Source organism: Psammomys obesus, unplaced genomic scaffold (assembly GCF_907164565.1).
Source record: "Psammomys obesus unplaced genomic scaffold, mPsaObe1.curated_primary_1811, whole genome shotgun sequence".
In the NCBI taxonomy this organism is placed as follows: Eukaryota; Metazoa; Chordata; class Mammalia; order Rodentia; family Muridae; genus Psammomys; species Psammomys obesus.
The window spans coordinates 3,645,763-3,670,623 of record NW_026590405.1 but is presented as its reverse complement, the minus strand read 5'-3'; the positions used below and the strand labels follow the sequence as shown (position 1 = coordinate 3,670,623).

The 24,861-nt window shown below is 44.3% G+C and overlaps 1 protein-coding gene across 3 annotated transcripts; it reads right to left on the bottom strand.

The window, feature by feature from the left end:
- Positions 1–688: 688 nt before the first annotated feature.
- Positions 689–23,634, bottom strand: Glo1 (glyoxalase I). 3 transcript variants are annotated; one of them, XM_055607115.1, is made up of 7 exons: positions 23,463–23,634; positions 12,610–12,692; positions 8,884–9,024; positions 7,458–7,525; positions 6,350–6,439; positions 1,379–1,524; positions 689–1,127 (listed from the first exon to the last, which is right to left on the bottom strand). In XM_055607115.1, the coding sequence occupies exons 1-6, from the start codon at positions 23,544–23,546 to the stop codon at positions 1,424–1,426; spliced, it is 567 nt and encodes a 188-aa protein (XP_055463090.1). In that variant the 5' UTR covers positions 23,547–23,634; the 3' UTR covers positions 689–1,127; positions 1,379–1,423. The 3 variants fall into 3 exon arrangements, with proteins under 3 accessions (XP_055463090.1, XP_055463089.1, XP_055463091.1); XM_055607114.1 differs by having other exon boundaries at positions 689–1,524; XM_055607116.1 differs by lacking the exons at positions 689–1,127; positions 1,379–1,524 and adding an exon at positions 2,281–3,620.
- Positions 23,635–24,861: the final 1,227 nt, after the last annotated feature.

Sequence of the window (24,861 nt, the reverse complement as noted above, 5' to 3'; positions counted from 1 at the left end):
TAGAAAGTCCTGGATATTAGCACTTAAAAATATTCTATAATATGGCAACATCAATAGGCCTCTATTTTTCTTCGGGTTGGGGGGCTTCAAGACAGGGCTTCTCTGTGTAGCCCTGTCCTGGAACTCGTTCTGTAGACCAGGCTGCACACTTTCTCTTAACTAGTGATTAGATCAAACTGAGTCATCATTTTCTCCATCAAACAGCGCTGCCTGGTTGAGCATAGTGAACTGTCCCTAGCTGGCCATTCTGTGTCTTCTGGGTGTCACTGTTTCCTTGCTGCTCCTGCTCAATGTGCCCATTACTAACATGTTCCATTAGCTGCCTCGTAATTAAGTATGCAACTTAACAAAACACTATGTAAAACTGTAGAGAAGTGCTCCCAAAAGCAAATGGCTCAGATATGCTGCTGATGATCACAGGTGAAAAATACCCCCCTGTATATGCAGGAAAGCATGACGCACAGACTGTGCCCACTCCTTTGTAAATGCTGTTAGATCACACTCCACTCTGAAGAAACCAGAATCTAAGTCCAGTGGTTTCAGCAGGGCAGTACTGACCCCTAGGGGTTATTCTGGAAATGTGTGGGGGCCATTTTCAGTTGGTTTTACTAGTGGTATTTAGTGAATAAGAAATAGAGACCTTTAACATCCCAAAATGGTTGGCATGTCCCATCCCAGAGTATTCAGCTAAGTAAAATCTGGATTTATTTTTTCCTCTCAAAGAAGTGATATGTGATTCCCCAGTTTGGGGTTTCACATAATTTTCTTCTGAAGAGTACAGTGAAGAAAAGGAGGTATGGAGAGAAAACACTTCTTTCAGAGAAACCTGACAAACATAAGCTCAGCAGGCCATGAGGTAAGAGGGCATCTCACCTGCGGCCTTCCACCTAAACATACAAAACCTCACTTTCATCGTCATTGTCACACAAAATCAGAAAACCCCAATTGCAAAAGTCTATAAAATACCTAACATCTCATAATATTGGTCTTGCAGAAGAGAGATGACAGTTCGGCTACGGAGCCTTGGGGAGCGTCTTCAGTCCTCTATCTAGACAGGTGAGGAAGCCCAGGTTTCTTTCACCAGACGCTGTTGACGCACACGGAGCACTCAGACTGGTGTCAGCCATCTTTGATGTTTATAGACACAAAGAGAAAAAAACATTAAGTGATGGGATGAGCAAGCTGGAGACATCTGGAGTTCTTGCTGGCCAACTGTGCACTGCTCGCTTTTGGGCCTTTCCATGAACCAACAGCATCTCGGGAGCACAGTCCTCTCCGCAGACACGTTGTCAAGTTCTGTGTACTATACGCTATGCAAAGCTCTGGGGTCCTACTCCCCAACATGACACTCAGATGAACTCTCTAAAAGGCAACTCACTTCTGGTGGAGCCTTCTGGAATGGGGAGAGCGTTCTGGCAAACTTCTACCGTGTGAGGACATAGACAGTGACAGTGTCCTGTTGGTCAGGAGGACCCTCACCAGACACTGCGTCTGCTGTTGCTTCACCTTGAATGTTTAGGCCTCCTGCAGTACAAAAAAATAAATGTTTCCGTTACCTGGTCTACAGTACTTTTGTTATGGCAGCCTAATTATGACCAAAGTCATGGTCCAAATGCTCCATGGGGAAGCCACGGTGATTCTTCAGGCCCTGGCTTTTTTTAAGCACCATGCTGTGGCAGTCCCAGCACACATGGGCAGGTCTGCAGCACTCTCGGGGACTGAGTGCTAGCAGAGTACTGCTGTCTCGCCATGGGGCAGCAGAGTCCCACGCCCCCATCCATTCTTCCCAGGCAAGTGTATTTGAAAGTGCACTGTTCCAGTTCCTGCCAAGGCCTGGCCATGGACATCCCCCCACTCCGCCCAGTGCATACAGGAATGAACTTAAGGAATGACGATTACCTTTTGGCAAGATTCACTTAGCAAGCAGTTTCCCCAAACACCCCTTCCACCCCCCGAAATAAGGTTCAAATGGTTAGATGAACTGGGTAGGTCCAGTATTAGAATCCACTTGGTGATTTGGGCACTGGACATTTGAAACTGGCTGTCATAAACCCCTGTGGCCCGCCCTTTGATATCTGGCCTTTCTTCTGAATGTACTTAATTGCCCTGAAATCCTTTAATTCTTATTTTCTTTCGCAGAGTTCTTCCACCATACAAACTACCTGGCTTACAGTTTGTACAGAATTGTGTGTCCCTGGTTCAGCGTGAACTTACAAGACCTTTCAAATTCTTTCAGCCCTCAAGCGCAACCTTTTACACAAAGGACTCACTACACAGAACTTTACATATTAAACAGCGTTAGTTTTATTTTAGTCTATGATTTGTTTAAACTGCTCACGTAAATCCTTTTCACCCCAAAAAGAAAGAACTTGACATTGTCCATCCACGTTTTCCACTACAGCTTGCAGAACATTTCCGTGTTGTTTGACCTCAAATTGGGTTTGATCCTTCAGTCACAAGTTTTCCAAATTGCCTGTTAGAATCCATCACTTGTCAGTCAGCAGGGACGACCACAGAACTCCTGATGTCTGACTTATCACTGAACGTACTTATCCTAAGTGCTCACAGCTTCATGAAGACCCGGCGGGAAGCCTCACTCACACAGGCAGCCCCTAGAGCAGCCTTGTACTATAGACGTCTGTGCTACTTCTGCTACGATGTTCAAGCCCGACAGCCAAGGGCACAAAGCCAAACTCACTGCAAGGTTCCCAAGAGAGGACTAACACGGAAGGTACCGGGAGACATAATCCAGCTGCAAGAAACGATGACACCCGAGCGCTCAGGCCTATCAGGCTACTTTGTGGTCTAGCTGCTTGCTGTTCACACGTATCTGCAGTATTCATTCACATAAAGCATGCCACAGCCTCGCCCACTGTCTAAGCACCCGGTAAAGTTAATCCCTTCCTCCTCCTCACTCCCAGAAAAGTTTGGTTAGTCCTTGAACTTTGAAAGTACTTTATACATATACATACAAAAAATAATTAGGATTTCCATCAGTGTCCTTGTCAGCATGATTCAGAATTGCTCGAAGGACTACCTTCTCTTTTGTAAGATAAACACTACACTGTTTGAAGTACGCACGAAGTTTCATTTTTCAGTGTTCTTTACTTTCCATTATGAAAAGTCTTTTCTGAGGAACTGAAACCCCAGAAGGTAGCACTCCCCAAAAAAAGAAAACGGTTAAAACAAAATTTTAAATGATGAATCAGAAACAGACTTGAGTCATTTAAGAGACAGGCGGTAGCAAATGTAGTCTCTAAAGGGAACTGTTCTAATTATTATCTAGAAAGTAAAGTCACACAACTTTGTCAAGGTCATAAGATAAAACTGTGGCTTGAAAATTAGGTTGACTAAACAGGAGGGGAAGTTTTTCAAAACCCGCTGAAACAGGACAATGAGAAGGATTTCAGAAAGATTTGAACTGGAGCGAAGATCCACCAGTCTTTGATGTGTCTGGTGCCTCAGCATCTTGAATTACGCTGTTTCTTGTCCCCATTGTCACCAACACCTCAAAGGAGCATTCTTACAGAATTAAATACTCGCTGCTATTTTGTTAGGATTCAGAATCTCAATCCAGTAGCCGTCAGGATCCTGAATGAATGCCAGACCTTTCATTTTACCTGTATAACAAAAACTTCTCATTACTAGAGAGGCACAATTAAAAAAAACAAACAAACAAAAAAAACCCATCTTTATTACAACTGTAATCTGCACTTGAATGAAAAAACACTGTCGACAGCTTTCATTCTAGAAAGTTTTCGTTACAGTGGTACCACATTTATCCTAATGCCTGGACTGCGACCTTCCAGAAGGAGCTGGAAACAGCTCTGTTAAGTGCCAGGTCCTTGCCTCACTTTGAGATTACCATGTCACCAATCACAGAAATTATTGAGGAAGGGAAAGAAGATAGAGGTGTGCTCCAGGGAGCAGGCAGTGTGGCCTCTGCACACAGCGGAGACCCCAGAGGCCTGGGTCATGGAAACCCTATTAAACAATGTACTAGGTAACCAAAGCCCTGTCAATCGGATTGTGACTCCTGGGGATTGTAACCGAGATGGAGTTGTTCACTTAGATGTATGAATGTGGCCCAGGAGATTGATTTATTTTGGGACTAGGATGCTGAATTCATTTGACTCTTGTGTCTGCCTACTGACCCCAAGGTCAAGGAATACAAATAGGGGTGAAAAAGAGAGGGTGGAACACAGTTAAGCAATCTCTGGAGTGATGATGGAAGAGTGGGTGAGCATGGCAGTGGTGATGTAACCTGACCCATAGAGAAGGTAGCTCGGAATCAGAACGTAAATTCTGAATGTGTGGCTGTGCAGGAATAAACAGGATGTTTGCCGCCACCTCCCCAAGGCAATCGACTCCCACCTTTCCACTAGGGAGGGCTCCACTGATTCCCAGATGTCCTCAAGAGTGAAGGGGGACACAGAGCTTGTCTGGTGAGAAGGCCAGAAAGAGTAAGCCTGCTGACTTCCTGTACTCTCCCCCTATATCCACAACAGGGCCAGATACAGTGGCTGAGGGGGAAAAGCCTCTGATAGGAAGAGCTGTCATTTCCAGTAGCAGGAAACTCGGCCCAGGGCTTATCCAGCCAGTCTTCCTGAGCTCACAGGAATCCTTAGGGACTAGTCTGCCAGTCACGTGGCCTGATGGATTACAATGGGTTACAGTTGTTGGAAAAAATAGCTCAGAGGCCAAACTAACATAATCTAGGAACATAATTATATATTAAGAAAAACAAAAAGAACAATGGATTATAGATTTGAATTCAACATGAAATATTATGTTGACATAATATTGGACAAAACAAAACAAACAATGGACAAAGGGCTATTAAGATATGTATAAGTGATGAGCACGATGAAGTATTACTAAGACAAAGAAAATGCTAGGTAGCCAAGGACTGAAAATGGTAATGACTAGACAAATCAGGAGGTCAGGCTTCAGAGAGGGACCCTGCCTCATTAAATAAAGTGAAGCGTACTCGGGGGAGATGCCCGCTGTCAACTGAGGCCTTACATGTACACATATACACCAAGCATACACACCACACACAGGCACAAAGAAAAAAAATGGAAAATTCAGAATAGGTAGATAATGTGGAGGAAAGTTAGTAACTGGCAAACAAAAAAGCTCCCAGGAAAAAAACAATATAAAGTACAAAGAAACACTACTTGATCAAGGGCTCTTGTATGCAGAATGACATTAAGGCAGTGTTTTCCAGACTGAAGGGAACGAACCTGGGCTTCTTAGCAGAGCTCACGCGCCTGTGTCTCGTTCCCCTGCCCCTGTCTCAGAAAGGTAACTTCAAAAACTTTTGCAAACTGTCCTGGTTGAGGTAATAAGGAAAAGTCTGAAAAATGCTTCAAGAGAGAAATGGAGAAAAGATTTCATGATACCATACTATAGTATCTTTGCAAAAATGGAAGACCAAAGAAAAAGAAAAAAAAATCAATAAACCAACCCAGGTGACAGCAGAGATGTAAGCAGAAGGGAAGCTGCTTTCTTAGTGAGGAGATTCCTTCGCAAATGCTTTACTTGAAACAATTCTATTGAAATGTTTTCTTCTTCTCTGGGTTTTTGTGTGTGTTTGGTTAGTTGCTTGGTTTTAGATTTTCTGTTTATTTTTTTGGTGATGGGAATTGAACCCATGACCCAATGTAGGATAGGCAAGGACTCTACCAATGAACTACTTACTGCTTCAGCTCATGAAATGTCTCAAACTAAAATAGCAACTGAATTTGGTGGCACACTATACTCTGGAGGCTGAAACAGGAAAAGCACAAGTTCATGGGCAGCTTGGGCTACACAGCAAGAACCTATTTCCAAAGTTTAAAAATGAATTTTAAAAAAATTATAGAGGTAAGAACAAATCGTATAATAATGATGATACAATAAATCCTGATGTATGCTATTTCAAGACACATATCCAAAGCATTAGCATGGATAACTGTATAAAAAATGAAAAATACCCATTATTCACTAAATTAAGCTGGCAAAGTTATATTACCAACAATCTCCACTTCACAGAATTCATTTAGGAGCACCTAGCTACACCCTGAAATCTAGAAAGCCAGAAGCCAATGAGAGGAAGTGGCAGGCTAGGGAAAAGGAGGTGGGGTTTCCATGGCTCTCCAGATCCTACACCTATTCCCTGGTGAAGCCAGACAACATGGTCTTTGCATTCTCTGGAGAGAGGCAGGTACTCTTGTTGCGTTCGTTTGCCGCTAGACCTGCTGGAAAGAGCCTCCCATCACCTGCCTCTAGTCACATGATCTCAACAGCCATGTAGAGGTGTTCACCAAACACAGCTGTCCACACAGTGAGCAACAGACCGACTCACCATCATCCGGTTTCTTCACAAACTTGACGCCCAGTTCTTCAAATCTCTTACAGGCACTATAGACATCAGGAACAGCAATCCCAATGTGACCTTTGGTGATGACAGTCCCGCAAAAAGAAAACAGCATAGAAAGGAATATTACCCAAGTTGTACCCAAATGCCACAAATGGCTTCCAAAACTTACTTCAAAATACAAGGCCCTGGAAAAAGAGTTAACTAGGTTCAAAATCTATATACCTAAGAACTAACTGCTGTCTGACTAGCTGGTTATGATGAAATAGCTGCTTTGAATTGTTATTTTAAATAAATCAATACTGGCTAATGCATAGTTCAACCTGTTAGAACAATCTATACCAAAAAAGTTATCATGTATTCACATTTAATGGGTTACCTGTCGGCATTCACTACATTACACAACCAAAGCTTTCATTCTGTCATCTTGACAGGACATCTATTTAGATTTATTCGTCTTATGTGTAATGAGTATTTGGCTTGTGTGTGTGTATATGTACTATGTATGTGCTAGCGCCTGACAAGGTCAGAAGACGGCATCAATTCCCTGGAACTAGAATTACGGATGGCTGTGAACCACAGTGTGGGTGCTGGGAACCAAGCCCAGGTCCTCTACAACTACAGCAGTGTTCTGAACCACTCATCATCTCTTCAGCCCCTCGACAAGGCACTACCAGAAAATGGGGTTGCTATTAGCCATGGTTACCACTGTTCTTAAGTGAACACTCTCCGAGAGGGAGATGGAGGTACAGTTTAGCAGTAGAACGCTTGCCTGCCACATGCAAGGCAGTGGGCTCTATCCCTTGCCCTACAAGGTTTACTGGAAACACAATACACTGACTTTAACAGAATGATATAATGAGAAAGTAAACACAATGTTTGGACTAATACTAAAATTAAATAGCTGCTAAATAAATTTCCAAGAAATAAAAATAACCATATCCCTACTAAATTATGTGTGAAAACTAGGTCGCTCATGTCCTAGGCTTACTGTCAGAAGAGGAAATCAAATTCCCTGGAAGTAGAATTAGGGATATTGTACACCATGCAAAATCACACACACCCACAAACATCACATACAAAGAGGCAAACATACCAAATCCCCGAGGGTCTGAGTTGCCATTGTGGTAACTCTGGGTGTCATCATCTTCAGTGCCCCAGTTGCTACAGAGGAAAGGAAAACAATCTGTGATGGCTGCTCTTAGCTGTCACCTTAAGGGATCTAGAATCTACCCAGCAGAGGTATCTCACAGCGTGTCTTCTGGTGAATTTCCAGGGAGGAAGACCCACCGTCAACATGAGTAACACCATCCAACTGTCCTGCATCGATTGCTGCTGCTGCTCTCTGCTGATAACAGACTCGACCTTGTTGGCCTTCTGTCATGGATTTCATACCAGTGGTTCTCTAGGAAGCTCCAAGCCTTCTACCCCGGCTCAGGACCACTGAGGCATCCTGCACTGTGGATGGAGCAGCTGCTGGGCTCTCTGCTTCTCCAGCATGCAGACAGCCACTGATGAGACTACCCACCTCTACCATGTAAGCCAATCTGATGGTTCTGTTTCTTGAGAGAAAGAGCCTTGCCTCAGATAACAACTTACAGTCTCTGAAGAACCTATGAAGGGGATCTCTCTGAGGTCTTACTCTATATGCATGCTCCTATACCACAAACACTGAATTTCCACCTGCAGAAAGGGCAAGCTGGCAAATCTAGATTAAAAAGATGCTCAGACTCTGGCACCTGGATAAGAGCAAAAATAAGATCACAGCAGCTGTCACTTTCTACACTAAGTTCTAGATATGTCATCAAGTATCAAAATAAATCCATGGACTAGATTCTGAGATGGCCACCTAAGCAAGTCTTTCTGAATAAAGGGATACATACTAACACAGGCATACTGCGTCAAAGGCGCCTTTGTTAGTCCCTTAAAAAATGCAAGGAAAAGGGTAAAGAAAGTAAAAGAAATGGGAAATCCTTAATTCTGTGCTTTTAAATGGTGAGGTTATAAAAATGCCTTAAAATTTGAATGTTCGTTATTATATTCTATAGCATTTCTGGATCAAAAACATAGCAAAATAAAAGCATAAAAACATGAATATCAGAAGATCTTAAAAAAATCTTTAAGTTACAAAATTAATAAACTATAGTTTGGCAAGTCTCTCTGAAGTGTCAGGGTCTTAATATTCTCCCAAAGAAAATGTTCTCTTTGCCCTACAGATACCCTAAGAATAACATATTGAAAATTGCCAGGCAGGGGTGGTGCACACTTTTAATCCCAGTACTCAAGAGGCAGAGGCAGGCATATCTCTCTGAGTTCAAGGCCAGCCTGGTCTACAGAGTGGTTCCAGGATAGCGAGAAGACACAGAAAAACCTAAAATCATACACCATGATTGTGGTCACCAAAACTCTAAATAAATAAATATTGATTCAGACTGCTGGACACACACACACAAAAAATTAAATTAAATTACAATACCTTACGAAAAACTAGGATATATAAAGAGACAAAAATGCATACGCACTGTGTCAACTCCAGTGTAGCTTTTCTGGAGAACGTCCATGCTACTCTTTCATTCTTATCCTTGGGGATGTCATTTTTATCCTCGTAAGCTAAGAAATAGAGCGAAAATTTCATAGCAGGGAAATCTAACTTCTGGAGGAGCCTGGAATTAAAAGAAAAGCCAGAGTCATTTACAATAGCAAACGCTGATTCATACTAAATACAACATAATACTTAAGTCCTACTAGGAATAAGGGCTATATGTAATGTAATTACCATAGTGATAAAAGCATGGGCAAAAATTAGTGGGGAAAAGATCTCATTTACAGCTGTCAGTAAAGCACTTGCCATAGAAGCATGAGGGCCTTGAGTTTGAGCCCCAGCACTCGTGTGAAAAGCCAAGCATGGCTGTGTGTGCCTGCAATAGCAGTGCAGGGAAGGCCGAGACAGCCACAGCCCTGGGGGCTTGCTAACGAGCAAGCTTAGCAGGAACCAGTGAGGGACCCTGTCTCAAAAACCAAAGTGCATGAGCTGGCGAGATGGCTCAGAGGTTAAGAGCACTGACTGCTCTTCCAAAGGTCCTGAGTTCAATTCCCAGCAAACACATGGTGGCTCACAACCATCTATAATGAGATCTGCAGCCCTCTTCTGGCGTGCAGGTATACACGCAAGCAGAACACTGTATACAGAATAAATAAATCTTAAATAATAACAATAATAAATGTTCGGTTCCTAGGAAACAGCACCAAAAGTTGACCTTGGCCTTTATATATGGTGTGAAGTCTTGAGTGAATATGTATTGTTGACGTGGGCATGGCCACGTCAAGGGTCCTATCAAGGGTCAAGGCTTGGACCCCAGACACATCCCTAGGCTCAGGATGACAAAGCCTTCCTGTAGTCCAGGTGACAATGCTAACAGTGTACTGGCTTACAAATAATAGGCCAGTGTGTACAAAAGCTATCAACCTTAGCTTCCTCCAGAATGTTTACTGCCTGAGATTGCTGGCCTACAGGCATCTCCTACTGAGACCAGCCCACCCGTCTACTGATACAATAAACACAATGAGGCTCCAGGTTGCTGCTGTAGTTGGGGCCGCTCCATTAGAGTGCTCACTGACCACCTGACCCCAGCTTTCCTGTACCCCAGTATGTTTCTTCAGTGTCTGTTCTTTCTTCATTCCCACTGCACCCCAAGGTGTATCCAGGTATGTCGGTCGGGGGTCTGTGAGTCATCAATCCTTTTTTAATGTTCTGTGAGACATGACCTTACTGTGTCGCCAAGGCTAGCTCAAACTCACTAGATAGTGCTGGCTTCCAAGGGTGAGCCAGCACAATCAGCAAGCAATTATTCAAGTTTAATGAAATTTAGCTAGAATCACTGGGCTTATTTATAAAACAGGGAAGCTGTTTTAAGGCTTTGCTTCAGTGAACAATATAATACCTTTCCCTATCATTCTTTCAGGTAAACACATCTGAGTTCTTCAAAGCCCACCAGGAAAAGAAACTGAGGGTGGGCGACAGGAGAGAAGGGCAGATTATTATCACAGAAAGGGTGAATGTAAAACAATAGGGGGGTTAAAGTCTCAAATACTACAGAAAGGTGAAACAGGATTAAGACCTCAGAAAGGTCACAGGACATGGAAAGGTCCTTCGGGAGCAGCTTCAACATGGCAGAGCTAAAACAGGGGCCAGGAGGAAGGAGAGGAGTCAAGCAAGTGAGAGAGAGCAGCCAGCACCAGCTATGCAGATCTAATGCAGAGAAAGTGACAACAGGACAAGCAAGGGAGCAGAGGGCAAGAAATGGTCTCCAAAGGTTTAATCATTAATCAGTCTGTAGGCTTAAGAGAGTCAGTGGGATGAGGGGAGGCTTGGCAGGAAGAGCAAATAAGTCCCGAGGTTTAAAGGAGATAAGAAGTTACAGTTTGTTAAGATAACACACAAGCAGAACAATACACATAATATAATTTTTTATTACTGAGGATTTAATTACGCTCAGAGATGACCCTGTTCATACTCGAGAGCATGTGCCTGAAGCCGAGAAGAAGCACCACATCTGTGTGTGCATACACACGGGCACATGCACAGGCAGTGTCAGGTACATGTAAGAGGCTGACGCAGGGCATCCTCGCTCAACTGCTGTCCACAGTCTTACACGCACCTTCGACCTCACAGACAGCGTCAGTATGTGACCCTAGCTGGCCTGGAAGTAGGCCAAGCTGGGCTCAACTCAAAGAGATCCTGCCTCTGCCTACTGAGCGTACAGGAAAGGCTCAGAATCTTTGTCCCACAGGCAACAGGACTGCAGGTACGTATGTCATGGCGAGCACTTTACCAACTGACGCACGCCCCTGCACCAGAGTTCTGTCCAATCTTTCATCTACTTATCCCTGTGGCCAATATGCCTGGACCACTAGATTTATGGATCAATTAGCCACAAATAAATTTACTCTATAAAGGATCAAACACCTCAAAGAGAACCATCAGGAAAGCCATCTCTGCCCCTACGAAAGTGACTGCACCAGACATAATGACCAATCAGATGGGAACAGAAGCAAAGGAAGCAGCTTGCTTTCCACTCAGGAGTGAACCCAGCTGGGTGGGTGTCAAGTTGCACCCTATCCAGGAGCTCTTTAAAAACAGGTCAACAGGGGAGTCAACTGCACATGGACTCAGCTCTGCCGAGTGCCGGCTCTGGGGTCTGAGACCAGAAATTAGTTTCTTAGGACATAAGCTATGTGAAAGCGATCTGCTGCAAAGACTCAAGGGAATAACAGGCTTGGTGCCTGGCCATGTATCTGGTAGATTTGCTTTCACTCTGTCTAGTTCTTTTGTTTGTTTGATTGCTTGGTTTGGTTTGGTTTTGGTCAGGCTAGCCTCAAACTCCAGAGATCTTCCTGCCTTTGCCTCCCAGTGCTGAGATTAAAGATGTGCACTACCACCACACAGCCCGCTCTGTCCTTTAAATACGCTGTACACATATGGAAAACCACTTTTTCTGGAAGACACACACACAAGAAACCAAGCAGTTTGGGGAGAAGAGAGCTAGTCCTCTTTGATTTATATTTTTCAGAACTGGCCACATTTTCTAAGTATATATAATACAGCTGTATTACTTGAGCTATTCTTTTACAGTTGGTGGAAAGGAAATGAAAAGGCGGTAAATTAAAGATTGTTTCCTTTACTTGTTTATGTGTTATCCAAAACCTCAAGCTATTTGAGGAAACAAACAAACAAACAACAACAAGAGCCAAATTATCCTTTATACCTGAGTAAAGCTGATGGAAAAGAAAGCTCGGCGCATCAAAACACTCAGAGGATCGCAAGCCCTGGGGCAACGGCATCTTTAGCAAAAGAATACAGCCGTACACATGAACCAGGAGCTGGCTTAAAATAAATCCACTCACATTCTAAATGCTATGTTCTAACATTCATGATTTCAGAAGCAAATGGGGCTAAAGTCAGTCCAAGCATTTGAAGGGTCTGAACAAGGATGATTCATTTGGCCAGCTCTCGGGCAGAAGGGAAAATGAAACTGTATGCCTTCTCTTTTGTGGTCCTTGAGCCTGGTCCTCACATAAACAGAACTTAACCAAAGCCCTGTCCAGTCAGGCCTCCTTTCAGGCTCCTGTACCAAACAGGGAGGTTTGGGGACAACTCTGGGGGTCTCAGTTCTCTCCTTCCAACACTGAGCCACATTCTCCAACACTGTGTTTTTCAACATTAAGGCGCTAAGAAATATTTTACTTACGTCAGTCCAAGAACCCTCGTATAAAAATCCAGGGACTTCTTAGGATCCTTAATTCTTAGCATCGTTTGCTGCAGTAGAAAATCCTAAGGAGAAACAACAGCATACATGAAAAGTCTAACTTTCAACACACTTGTTATCAGCTTTCACCATGCTTTCTATAACTACAACAGCTCGGCATTTTGATACAAACAGAACACAGGAAGAGAAACCCTGTCTCCAGCCTCAGAGTACCTCCAGGAAGCAGTTCCCACACCAGCACTCATACTCCCAAGCTCTCTGCCCAGGGTTGTCCATCTGCAGGCTACAGGGTGGGGCAGCTGAGGGCCAGTGAGCTGCCTTCCAGGAATGCCCTTCAACTAACAGTATTTGAAAAAGCTGGCCTTCCTGCTCGTTAGTCCCTAAGGCTTAGGGGGAACTTTGTGGTTGTTTTGATTTGGTTTGGGGTTCCTGTGGCAGTATCTCACACAGCCCAAGCTGGCCTCAAACTTGTTGTGTTACTAACTGGCCTTGAAGTTCCTGACCTTCCAGCTTTAACACAGAGCTGTAGTTATGGGCATGAGCCTCAGCACCTGCTTTAGTGACAATTCTGAAGTGACTCCCACATCATCCCTCTGAGGCTCCCCAGTGCCACAAAACAATTTTTTTTTCCTGGCACTTCCCCCCTCCATGGGACTTGAGGTGATCACTAGCCTCTAAATAAAGTGCTAACAAGTGCATTCCTTCCCTAGCTGCATTTTGAGCAACCAAACAACTTTATTTGGCATAACAAAGACTCCAACTTCTATAATTTTTTCTTTCCCTTGGAGACAAGGTCTCATGCTGCCCCACCGAGCCTGAAACTCACTATGCAAATCTGAGCCAACCTTAAACCCAGAGATCCATCAGCCTGACTCTACTTTCCAAATACTGGGATTGAAGGTGTAAGCTACCATGCCCACTCCATAATATTTTTTGATGAATGTATAAACACCATTGCTGAATTAGTTAGAGAAGTGACCTCCCTCTTGCCCTCCCAGAACTTGATGGCCTGAATCACATGACCCCTCTGCCTTTCCTTTTTGAGAATTCTTTTTAAACAAGTCAATCAGAAAAAGGTTGGATCCCAGCCAATGGGGAAAAGACAGTCACCATCTATCTGCCTTCCTGTAAAAACCAAGAGTGCTTCTGGCCTCAGAGTGCTTGCTAATAATTGTGCTCTGGTACATTCTTTTGTTTGTTTGTTTGTTTGTTTGTTTGTTCGTGAGGAGAGGTTTGAGACAGGGTTTTTAAAATTTACCAGGGGAAACAGGGTTTCTTTGTGTAGCCCTGGCTGTCCTGGAACTCATTCTGTGGACTCAGAGATCCACCTGCCTCACTTGCCTCCTGAGTGCTAGGATTAAAGGAGTGTGCCACCACTGCCTGGCCAGTTCTGGAACACTCTTTGCAGAAAGAAATTGCCTTGAGAAGCTACTCTCACTCTTCCTTTGTGCCAAATGTAGGTTCTCTGTGTCTATCCATTTACTGGTAACTATGTGACCTTATAAGGCCCTAGGCTCCTGAAGAATCAAGAAGAAAAAAGGTATGCTAACATTTTTATGAAAATCTTCAGTTTCCACAGAAGGTGTAACTGAAACAAGGGTAGACAATACATAAATTCATAGTGTTAAATTACTAGTAACACTTTGGTTAGGAGCTGATTTCTTTAGGTACAGTAACCATTTTATTTTATGCTTCAGGGTTGCAAGTAGTCCAGGCTGGCCTTGAACTCACTATCTAGCCAAGGATGATCTTGAACTGATTAAATAATGTCAAACACAGGTCAAGAGGCAGAGCAAGCAACTTGTTGACAATGTAGGATTATTAAGAAAAAAACCATAGAGTAAGAGAGTCAGGAGTAAGAGAGACACACAGGAAGTAGAAGGGCAGGACATTCAGTTTGAAGGAGGATTTTTCAGACAGTGTAGGAAAAGGAGGGATTTCCTTCTGGGCTGAGGCGGGTTTCACCCCAGCATCAGGCTCTCAAGTCTTCATTGGTAAATAGACCGATAGAGATTTTGTTAAAAACAACACCTGTCTATGGCTGTGATGTGACCAGCTGCCTCAAGCTCTTGCCACCATGACCTCCCACCGTAATAGGGTGTAACTTGAACTACAACCCAAAATAAGCCCCCCCCCCAAGTTGCTTTTGTCAGGGTATTTTATCACAGCAGCGAGGAAAATAACGCAGCAGTGCACACCTTAAATCCCAGTGCTCGGAAGGTAGACGCAGGTGGATCTCTGTGAGTTAGAGGCCAGCCTGGCCTACAGAGTGAGTTCCAGGAGAGCCAGGGCTACACAGAGAACTCTGCCATGAAGAAGAAAGAAAGGAGGAGGAGGACGGGAAGAAGGAAGAAGAGGAAGGAGAATCACTGAAATACACTTTCAGTGGAAGTTTTGGTTTCCTTAAAAACTCAGTTATGTTATGTAAACATTTTTGTTTTACTCCCAAGTGTGGGATATGGGGCCGCCTTTAGTTTGTCCACAGCTGATAACTGCCCCGTGCAGGTCACGGAAGGACATGGTCTTTACCAGCTGCAGTTAGTGGAATTCTTCAGGTATAAATACCAGGAGAGAGACAGACCGACAAAGAAGGCTGCTGTTTCGCTGTTTGCTGGTTTGTTGGACTGCTAGATATACTGATGACTGAGACTGGGCTTGCTCAAGAACAGGATACCCTAACCACCTGGAAATAGTCTAAAGAGGTCTACGTCCCCTTTCCCTTCTAACTTCCTTTCTCTCCTACCTAGGGTAGGGAGATTGGAAGGGAGGTAGAGGTATAAGAAACACAAATAAAATAGAGATTACAAAGTAGTGCCAACAGTGGTGCCCCACTTTGCTTACAGCAGAATCCCTTTTTCCTCAACATGCTCCTGCCCAACTAAAAGCAAAAACCTACAAACTCCTTTTTGGTGGCGCTGTATTCCCTTCTCCTGGGGCAGCCCAGCAATCCATGCCCTGAATAAAGCTTTGCCTCTGGGCCTCAGTGCTGCTCTGGTGGTCTGGTTCTCTCACCAAGCCACATGGCACCCTGGCAGAAGGCAGCTGGATCAAAGCTCCATGTTTCTGGACCTAGGTTGCCTTTTCACATCCAAAACTGTCCTCCCCTTTGACAATCAGGTAAGAGAGATATAAGCAGCTCACTGTCCAGGCACTGACCTGGTTCTCCCCTCTCAACACAGCTATCAAGACACCTACAAAGTGACTCTGGGATTACAGTGAAATCACTTTCATGTCAGATGCTGGTCTAAGCAGAGACTGAAACAAGATCCTGAAACTACAAAAATAGCAAGCATCTCCCTCTCCCAGCGAATGTGAGTGCCTGCTGCTTCCCTGTCAATTACTGTGCTTTCATGGGGAGGCAAAGCACATGGAGAAGCTGATGTGCGCTTTTTGAGACCAAAGGCTTTCCTTGGCAGGTCTCACGAGAGAAAGCCAGCCTCTTCCACCCCACTGGGCTTGGTTACTGGCCACGGCACTACAGCTAGCTCTTGGGGTGTGAGATGGGGGGGTTGCAGAAACAGAGTCAGCTCTAAGCACTCCAGATTATCTTATCAAACATTAACTTGGGTTCTACTATAAGGAACTCTGAAGAAGAATTTAACTGACCAGATGGCCTTAAAATATGAAGATCAGGGTGGGAAAGACGGCTCAGCAACTAAGAGCACAAACTGCTCTTGCAGAGGACCTGGGTTCAGTTCCCAGAACCCCACACTGGGTAGCTCACAACTGTAACTCCAGCTCCCGGAGATCCAACACTCCTTCTGAACTCCACAGGCATTTACACTCACAAGCACATACCTACACACAAATAGGCATGATGCACATACTTAAAAATAAATCTTGAAAAAAAAAAAAAAAAGAGGGAGAGATCAGCCTTAGTTAGGTAAGTGGTTCAGTGCAATGACACGAGCACGAGGCCTTAAAAGCATCAGGAGACAGAAGAGGGTCAGAGACATGTCAAACAAGGTGAGGAGAGGTGGGGTTGCAGAGGATGTCAGAGAGAGTAAGCTGTGGGGCCTGAGAGTTCACCACCATTTTGGCCACTGAGGGCTGCTGGAGTGTGAAAGACTGCTGACTTCTGTACCCAGAGAGTTGAGTACGGGCCAGTCTTTGGTATTGTCATTTTTATGAAGCATCTCCTGCCTCGCTATTTTGTAAACACTGTTCTTCATCACCTTCTGATTGGTTAAATAAAGAGCTGAACAGCCAATAACTTAGGCAAGAAAGGAGAAGCAGGACCACCGGCAGAGATAGGAACTCTGGGAAAGAATCAGGAAGTGGGCACAGTTGCCAGATAGATGCAGGAGGAAGAAACAGGGTGCCTGCCGGGACTGTAAAAGTGAGAGGTAATGAGGCACGTGGCAGGAGACAGGCCAGGCAAGTATCATCGAGTTAGAGGACCTGAGAATCTGCCCAGATATAGTGCCTCAGCTAATAATAAATATAAAAGGTCTCCATGTCATTATTTGGGGCAGTCCCACAGAGAGTCCCATTTCTGACAACCAGCAAGGAAACTGGGGTGTCACCTGCACCACTAAAAGTGAGATCAGGCAACAGCCAGAGCTGGAAGCCGGTGCTTCTCTAGACCCTCCCATTAGGAACGAAGATCTGCCAGTCCCCTGGCTTTGCACCAGTAGACTCCTATGAGACTGCTACATGGCTGTGAGGTCACACACTTTGTGTATTTGTGTAGCGTGTCCTTGTGTACACAGGAGCTCATGCACAAGTGTGTCCATGTATGTGGAGGAGAGGACCTCATTTGGCCTGAGGCTGCCAGAGTACTCCAGGGATCCACCTATTTCTGCCTCTTCAATCCTGTGCTTAGGAATGCACACCATTGTGCCTAGCTTTTTTGCAATGGTCCTGGGGATTGCGCTCAGGTCTCCCTGGCTACATCCAACATTATTTGTCCTCTCTTCAGAATCATAAGGCATTTCTTTTCTCACAAAAAGGGAGGAAAAATATGTGAGAGGAATTATCTACCTACCTACCTATTTAGATCGATCGATCTATCTATCTATCTATCTACCTACCTACCTACCTACCTACCTGTCTTTTTAGAGTTGGTAATAATATGGCTCTACAATTAAGATACTGAGGGAGCCATTACTTTCCTCAAACCTGTTCCCATTTGTCTTCATCTTTTGGGAAAGACAATTATTCTGTGGCTGAGCTGAAGTACAAATTCAGTAATGTATGAAAGTGCTTAGTAGAAAGCCTGGCCCAGAGCAAACCACTTTGTCTTGCCGCTACTGTTATAAAATGAGCCCAGAGGTCCTATATTACACTATTACTTTTGGTTCCCAAACCTGCATTCCCCAGCCCAACCCTCTAAGCTCAGCTCTGAGTTCCCACCTGGAGTTTCAGTGTAGGATTTAGTGTACAGGAAGCAAGGCAGTTAATTTCATGCATCACCTTTACTGTGCTAAGGAATATCCAGATAATGAATATCCAGATAATGGGTAAAACACTATTCCTGGGTCTGAGAGGGCATTAGAGTAGGTCAACTCTAAAGAAGGTGGTCCTCATCAATATGAGCAGGTATCCTCTGATACATTGAGGGCCTGAGTCTGGAAAGGTACATTCACTCTCTTTCCATAATCTATTAGGAATATTAGTCAACATCTACCATAAGCAGGTTAGTCCTGTCATTGACCTGGACTCATTGCTTGTGTGTTTTCAACTTAGTGGCATGGTCTGTACTGTTTGCTTTGGTTGTAATTTATTCTTTCTCCATCTGTTGTATCTTTTCTTCAAGTTCCATGTCAGTTCTTAACTCTTCTCTACATCTGGCCAACTGTAAGATCACATAGCAGTCTATATTACTCATTTGGCCTGTGAATAATACACTGCCAGTTTAGTAAACTCTCATATCCATGAATTCTACACCTGGGAATTTAATTAACCAACCAAAGGCTCAAAATAATTGAAAATAATCACAGTTGTTCCAAGTACTTGAGATTGTTTTTTTGTCATTATTTCCTAAATAGTACAGCATGATGAATATTTTTATAAAATTTGAGCTGTGTTAATTTTTTTTCTTTTGTGTGTAGGCATTCATCTGTGAGTAGGTACATGCATATGTGTTGGTGTGTGAAAGCCAGAGGTCCACCTTGGGCTTTGTGTGTGTGTGTGTGTGCGCGTGTGTGTGTGAGAGAGACAGACAGACAGAGACAGAGACAGAGAGAGAGAGAGAGAGAGAGAGAGAGAATATTCATTGGCCTGTAGCTCACCAATTAGTCTAGGCTGCCTAGCTACTGGGCCCTAGAATTATGCCTAATCATCACACCCGCTTGTGCAGGGTATCAGGATTGCAGCTGGGGCAGGCACGGCCTAATTCTGAGGAATGCCTCAGCCACTCCTTGTCAGGCTAAGGGAGACATCTCCCTTGCTTCTTCCCTTTAACAGTCTCCTGAATTCAATCATATCAAAAACTAAGGGGAACGGAATAGGTTCTAACCCAAGGCAAGCTAAGCATTCTACTTCCTTGCCCGCTTAACCTTCCTGGGAATCCTCCTTCTAGCCTTCCTAATAATCACTGCATAGCTCAAGTCATTTCCCTGGACTGGTCTGTACTTCTTGCAGGCTTATTCAAATGCAATTTGGAGTGATAGTTCTAGAATCAAAAATCCTAAATTAAAAAAAAAAAAAATCAATCCTGTTGGTATAATGTTCTTGTGGACTATGTACAGTTTTCCCTTGCTCATTCAAATGCTGATTTCTCTCCCCCACTATCTGGTGTCAATCTGGACACTGCATTGTGATGTTTATTCTAAGCATCACCTGTCTCGTTTGTGTAAACACGCCACCATTTGTTCTCTGTGTTGTCAATAAAATAACCAGCCAATGCTGAGCAATGGAGAAAATAGGGTGGGACATCCTGGTCGGTAGGGGAGGACAGAGAAGCAAGTGGGAGGAAGCTGGAAGAGAGATGGGGGAGGAGAGGACTTGGAACCATGAGGAGAGATGAACCAGACCTAAGATCACCATTCAGCTTTCCCACATTATACTTGCTTTTAGTCATATCTTAGGTCTAGTTCATCTCTCCCACTCGCTTCAAATAGTGGCATGTTTACACAAATGTGAGACAGGTGATGCTTAGAATAAACATCACAATGCAATGTCTTAATTGAAACCAGATATTGAGACAGAGAAATCAGCATTTGCATGAACAAGGGTAAACTGTACACATTCCACAAGAACATTATACCAACATTTCCCCCTTTAAGTCCAATAAAGGGCTCCTTTTCTTTCAATACAATAATTATAAAAGTTATAAAACCTATTAGGTAAGATTTACCTGTGCAATGTCCAGTCCAAGTGCATTTGGCAATTTAGGAGAGAGTATCTTTATTATCTACCCTATCTTGACAAGTTTAGAGTTCTATACCTAAACAAATTTTTATTATTGGTATTATCTATATAAAAACTTTTTCTTAAATTCTAAAAAACTTAAACTTAATTGTGGAACTGTAACTATTTGGTCTTCAACCCCACCAGAGACTTAAGAAGGAATAAAATTAGCTACTTGAGTAAATAGAAAGTGCATGTTAGCAGCTAGAAAAGTTAGAAAACTGACAGTTTGCTGCCTGAACAATCACCCAAAACTCTCTATAACGTAACCAACAATACAATCCACTGGCTTCTCACTGCTTAGGAGTCTCACTGTGGACCGACGCCCACAGCACATCTGTCTACTGTCCACTTGTTCAATGTCTTTACCACTGCCCCCTAACACCGGTTATTCCAGTCATTTTCTCTGTCAAATGCTTATCACTTAGGAAAAAGAGTTCTCTTCTCCCAACACATGTATATTTATCTCCATTACATGCGTGTATAATACAGTAGTATAACTCTAGCCTAGGAATGTGTCTCAGTCTCAGAGCACATACATGCTTAGCAAGTGTAAAGTTCTGGGTTCAACATACACATACACTCCAAGCTCATCAAGTAGGAATATTTGTAAGATGCTGAGAAAAATAAACATCACCAGAGTTTTCAAATGTTGAGTACCCCAATTACTGTTCTGTGTTCCCTCTCCTCAACCTACTACCTACACTACAGAAAATCACAGCCTAGCCTTCCTGGACATGACATTCAGGCTTCTCTCATGACTGGTCTCTAGTCTGCCAGGCCAGCCCTGCTTCGTGCGACTCCCACCATAACCCAGGCTATACAGCACCCTTCTGCCACCCCACTGCTACATTCTGCTAAGATATTCCCTTCCCTTCCCCTGGAATCTCCCCTGAGCAATTCTGGGTGTGGAAATCCCTTCCATCAAAACACAGCCCTACCACCGTCTGCTAAATACCACCCTGAGCTCTATCGCCACAGACGAGCATGACACATTTCATCTCACTATGCCCTCACAACAGCACAGTGTTCCTTTCGTGAGCCCCAGGAGCCCTGCCAAGATGGGAGTAATCAAGGATATGAGGATTCAAAGGTAGGGCTCCAAATATCCTATGTCTGCATCACTCCACTGACGCGACCTGGGAAAACCCCATCTCCTCTGTGCTCCCACTGTGACAGTTCGTCTTCGCTGACAACTTGAAACTGGATTTAGAATCACCTAAGTTTCAGAGTTTAACCAAGGATGTGGGTGTGGGTGGCACCATCCCATGGGCTAGGCTTTCAGAACGGATAAAAAGGCAGCCAGGCACCACACTCTCGTCCCTCTGCTCCCCAGCTTCAAACACAATGTGACCAGCAACCTCACGCTCCTACCGCCAAAGCACCCTGTCTTCCCACCATCGTGGGATGCGCCCCCGAAACTGTGGGCCAGAATAAATCTTTGCTGTTTTGGCAGGTATTCTGTTACAGCGGAACAGAAGTAACTAACACACAGAATGCTTTGTGAAGCCAAGGGCTCCTTAATCCCAAATCCATCAGAGTTGATGCATGTTTGGCAACGGAAGTCCTCATCTTGTTTACGATAGTAACACCACCTACCCCCCACAAAAAAAAACCCTTTCATCTTCTTGCAGTTTCTACACAATCAAGCTAAACTCCACTCATTGAAGGCCTTTTTGCCCCTGCCCTCTACAGCAAGTTCTACAATTACAGATTTGAGTTAAGAAGCAGAGAGGGTAAAGACTGGAAGTGTGGGCTCCTCTCTGGGAGTCAACTCAGTACCTGTTTCTACATCTGTAAGACGGAGTTTTACATCACAGAGTCGTTATGAATGAACTTAAAACATCAGGCCAAGCACCTCAACAGCGCCAGATATTTTACAACTCCACATGGTACATCCATGACCAAACTCAACTAAATTTCAAACGGTAATTCCAAACCAGGAGGAATTTGGAGAATACAGAATGTAAATCAAAGGGCAAAGATGTAGACTTCATATTGTTTTTAAAGCTCTGAGATTTTTCTTTCATTCATTCTTTTTTTTTTTTTTTTTTTTTTTTTTTTTTTTTCTTTTTTTTTTTTTGGTTTTTTTTTTTTTTTTTTTTTTTTTTTTTTTTTTTTTTTTTTTTTTTTGGATGCTAAGGATTGAATTCAAAGCCACACATGCTCTCTACCACACCACATCCCCAGGCCCTGCTATCTAAAATTCCTAGTTACCTAGGAAGTCGGCTGACAAAGAACAACACCCAGAATCTGGGTTTGCTTTGTAGGAAATAGCCCAGCAAGAGACGGTTGTGATGGAGTACCCTTAATCCCAGCACCTGGGAAACAGGCACTTGCATCTCTCTAAGTTTGAGGCCAGCCTGGTCTGTACCACAACTTCCCCCAGAGAGAGAGAGAGAAAGGAGGGAGGGAAGGAGGGAGGGAGGGAAGGAGAGAGGGAGGGAGGGAGGAAGGAAGGAGGAAGGAAGGAAGGAAATTTGTGTTCATGCTTTCCTTCCTGCCTTAATTTTATAGTGACTAAGACAGCTAGGTACACACCTGGTGCTTAGTCAAAGGCTCTGGCAACTACAGTGTGTCTCTCGAAGCCCTCAAGGCAAAGAACAAGCAGGGACCAAAGTCCTTCATCATCTATCGGCCCCTCCTAGAGGTCTGCATAGAGCCCACATTCAGTCTTCAAGGTACTTAAGAATGATGCGATGCATAAATGAATATATGCAAAGGTATTTGCTGACACAGATGACTACACAGGAATAAATCTCTCCACAATGTCTAACTTCTGGCCACGTGGAGACCGGGACGCACCACACCTGAGTGAGTTTGGCCGACTGTTAAGTACAGTCATGTTAAGTGAAAGAGTCTCCTAGCCACAGATGACGCCCCTCACTGGTAGTATCTGCAAAACGAAGGGGCCAGAAGAGGATGTCTAAGATTTCCTTCAAATCGAAGTCCTGTTACCTGTGATCGCTCCGCAGACTCACGGTGGATAGAGTGTGGACTTGAGCCAACAGCAAAAGCCAAGCAAAGGCGGTTAAATTTGATAACCGCTGTAGTTTGAAGGAGTGAAAGTTGGGGGCAAGGCGACTACAGAAAATGAGTGCGGCTAGGAGGGACCCGTTACAGACGGGGCTCTTTATGCGAGTTCTGAAACTGCCTCTCTAAAGAGCCATGGTGCCTGACGGAGGACAACTACACCCACAGACACGGAATGCGTCCCTGATTTGGCCTGGCTTCGAGACACCGTGCCAAAAACAAACAAATTAAAGCACATGGGAAGCAAGGGTTTTGAAATAACTTTTCTGAAGAAGGGATCCCCTCTGCACTGTCTCCCCCAATGGCCTTTATCACCTTCTTCCCAGATTAACCCACTGCGCCTTAAGCCGGAGGCCTGCAGCTCCGGCCTGACCGGGTTAGGGTTCGGCCTAGTGGGGCCAGAACCCTAGGTCCGCTCCGGCCGCCGAGAAGGAGGCGCTGCCGCCCACCTTGGTGCTGGAGTCCGGGTCGGAGCAGCAGCTGAGGGCAGCCTCATCCGTGAGGCCGCTGGACGCGGGCTGTGGCTCTGCCATGGCCGCCCGAGAGGATCACCGAAGAGCTCTACCCGCAAACCAGCCGGGCACTCACGCTCCAAGGACCGTGGGCCGCCTTTGCTACAGACTGAGTGATGGGCCAAGGGGCGGGCGGCCGCGGCTCCCAGCCAATGGCGGTGCACGTGGCTGTTGGCTTCCTGCTGATTGGCTCCCAGTGAATCTGGTTCGGTGTAGGAAAACTACAATTCCCAGAATGACATCGCGCATGATGGCGGCAACGCTTCAAAAAGCGCGTTCCTCAATGACCTTATTTTGTTTGTATTTAGTTACAAAAGTTGAATAAGCACCCATTCCTTAGGGCGGCAGCTTCGTAGAAAATTTCAACCAAGTTCGAGCTGGGAGTTAGTCTTTTTAAAGATTGTGTAAGAACCGAAGTTTGAATAAGCCAGGATAATTGAAAACTGTTTGTTTTAAAGTAACTAAGTTTGAGTATTGTTTCCACTATATTTTGGCCCCAGGAGCTTGGGGTGCCAATAGTTACTGGTCTTCGCAGAGCCTCCTTATTCAATTCTCCTTGTTGAGAATTGAATTAAGATTTAAGTCATGGGTTGATTATGTAGTACACACAAACTACCTGAGAATGAATGAATGGGGCTTTAAGGACTCGTTTCTACGCACAGCTTATGTGAGTAGCCAGAACTGCTGGGATGTCACATCCGAAACTAAGTTCAAGGTCGCAAGCCCTAGCAGAGCTAGGGACTTGTCAATAGCTGAACAGCCTCTGTTGTAAGGAGACAGTTGTCTGAGTCCAGACATCTCAAGAACAACTTCTCCATCTTGCTCGCTGGATCAAACTAAGTTCATGTTCCCAGTCCCAGGAACCTACTCCTAGGTGACTGAAGGAAACTCCCTTGCTCAAGCCCTATGTCAAACTATGACTGAACAGTGCTGCAGCCCACCCCCGCTCTCTCTTGCTTTATGGTTTCATTCTTTAAATATTCTGTACAATGTTCCCTCAAAGTCGGTAGTTCAGCTCCCAGAGTCTATTCTGCAGCCCTGATCTATCAGTAATGGCTTGATTTCAATAAATGTTTGTCTTCTGCATTGACTTGGCCCTTGAGTTATGTTAGACTTAAGTGGACCCCGAAACACTGTGGTTGACCAGGTGTGGTGGCTCTCACCACAGTAATTGGAATCCCAGTAATTGGAAGGTAGAGGTAGGAGGATGAGGAGTTTAAGGCCAGTGTGGACTAGGTAGTGAATTCAAGGACAGCCCTGGACTTTATGAAACCCTGTCTAAAATAGATAGATAGATAGATAGATAGATAGATAGATAGATAGATAGATAGATAGA

Excerpts from the sequence above, each read along its gene's own strand:
- Glo1 (XM_055607114.1), bottom strand. The coding sequence starts at position 23,546 with ATGGCAGAGCCACAGCCCGCGTCCAGCGGCCTCACGGATGAGGCTGCC. Across the intron at positions 9,025-12,609 it reads ACGAGGGTTCTTGGACTGAC|GCTCCTCCAGAAGTTAGATT; the intron begins GTAAGTAAAATA and ends TTTTAATTCCAG. Across the intron at positions 7,526-8,883 it reads GCTACACTGGAGTTGACACA|CAACTGGGGCACTGAAGATG; the intron begins GTGCGTATGCAT and ends TTTCCTCTGTAG.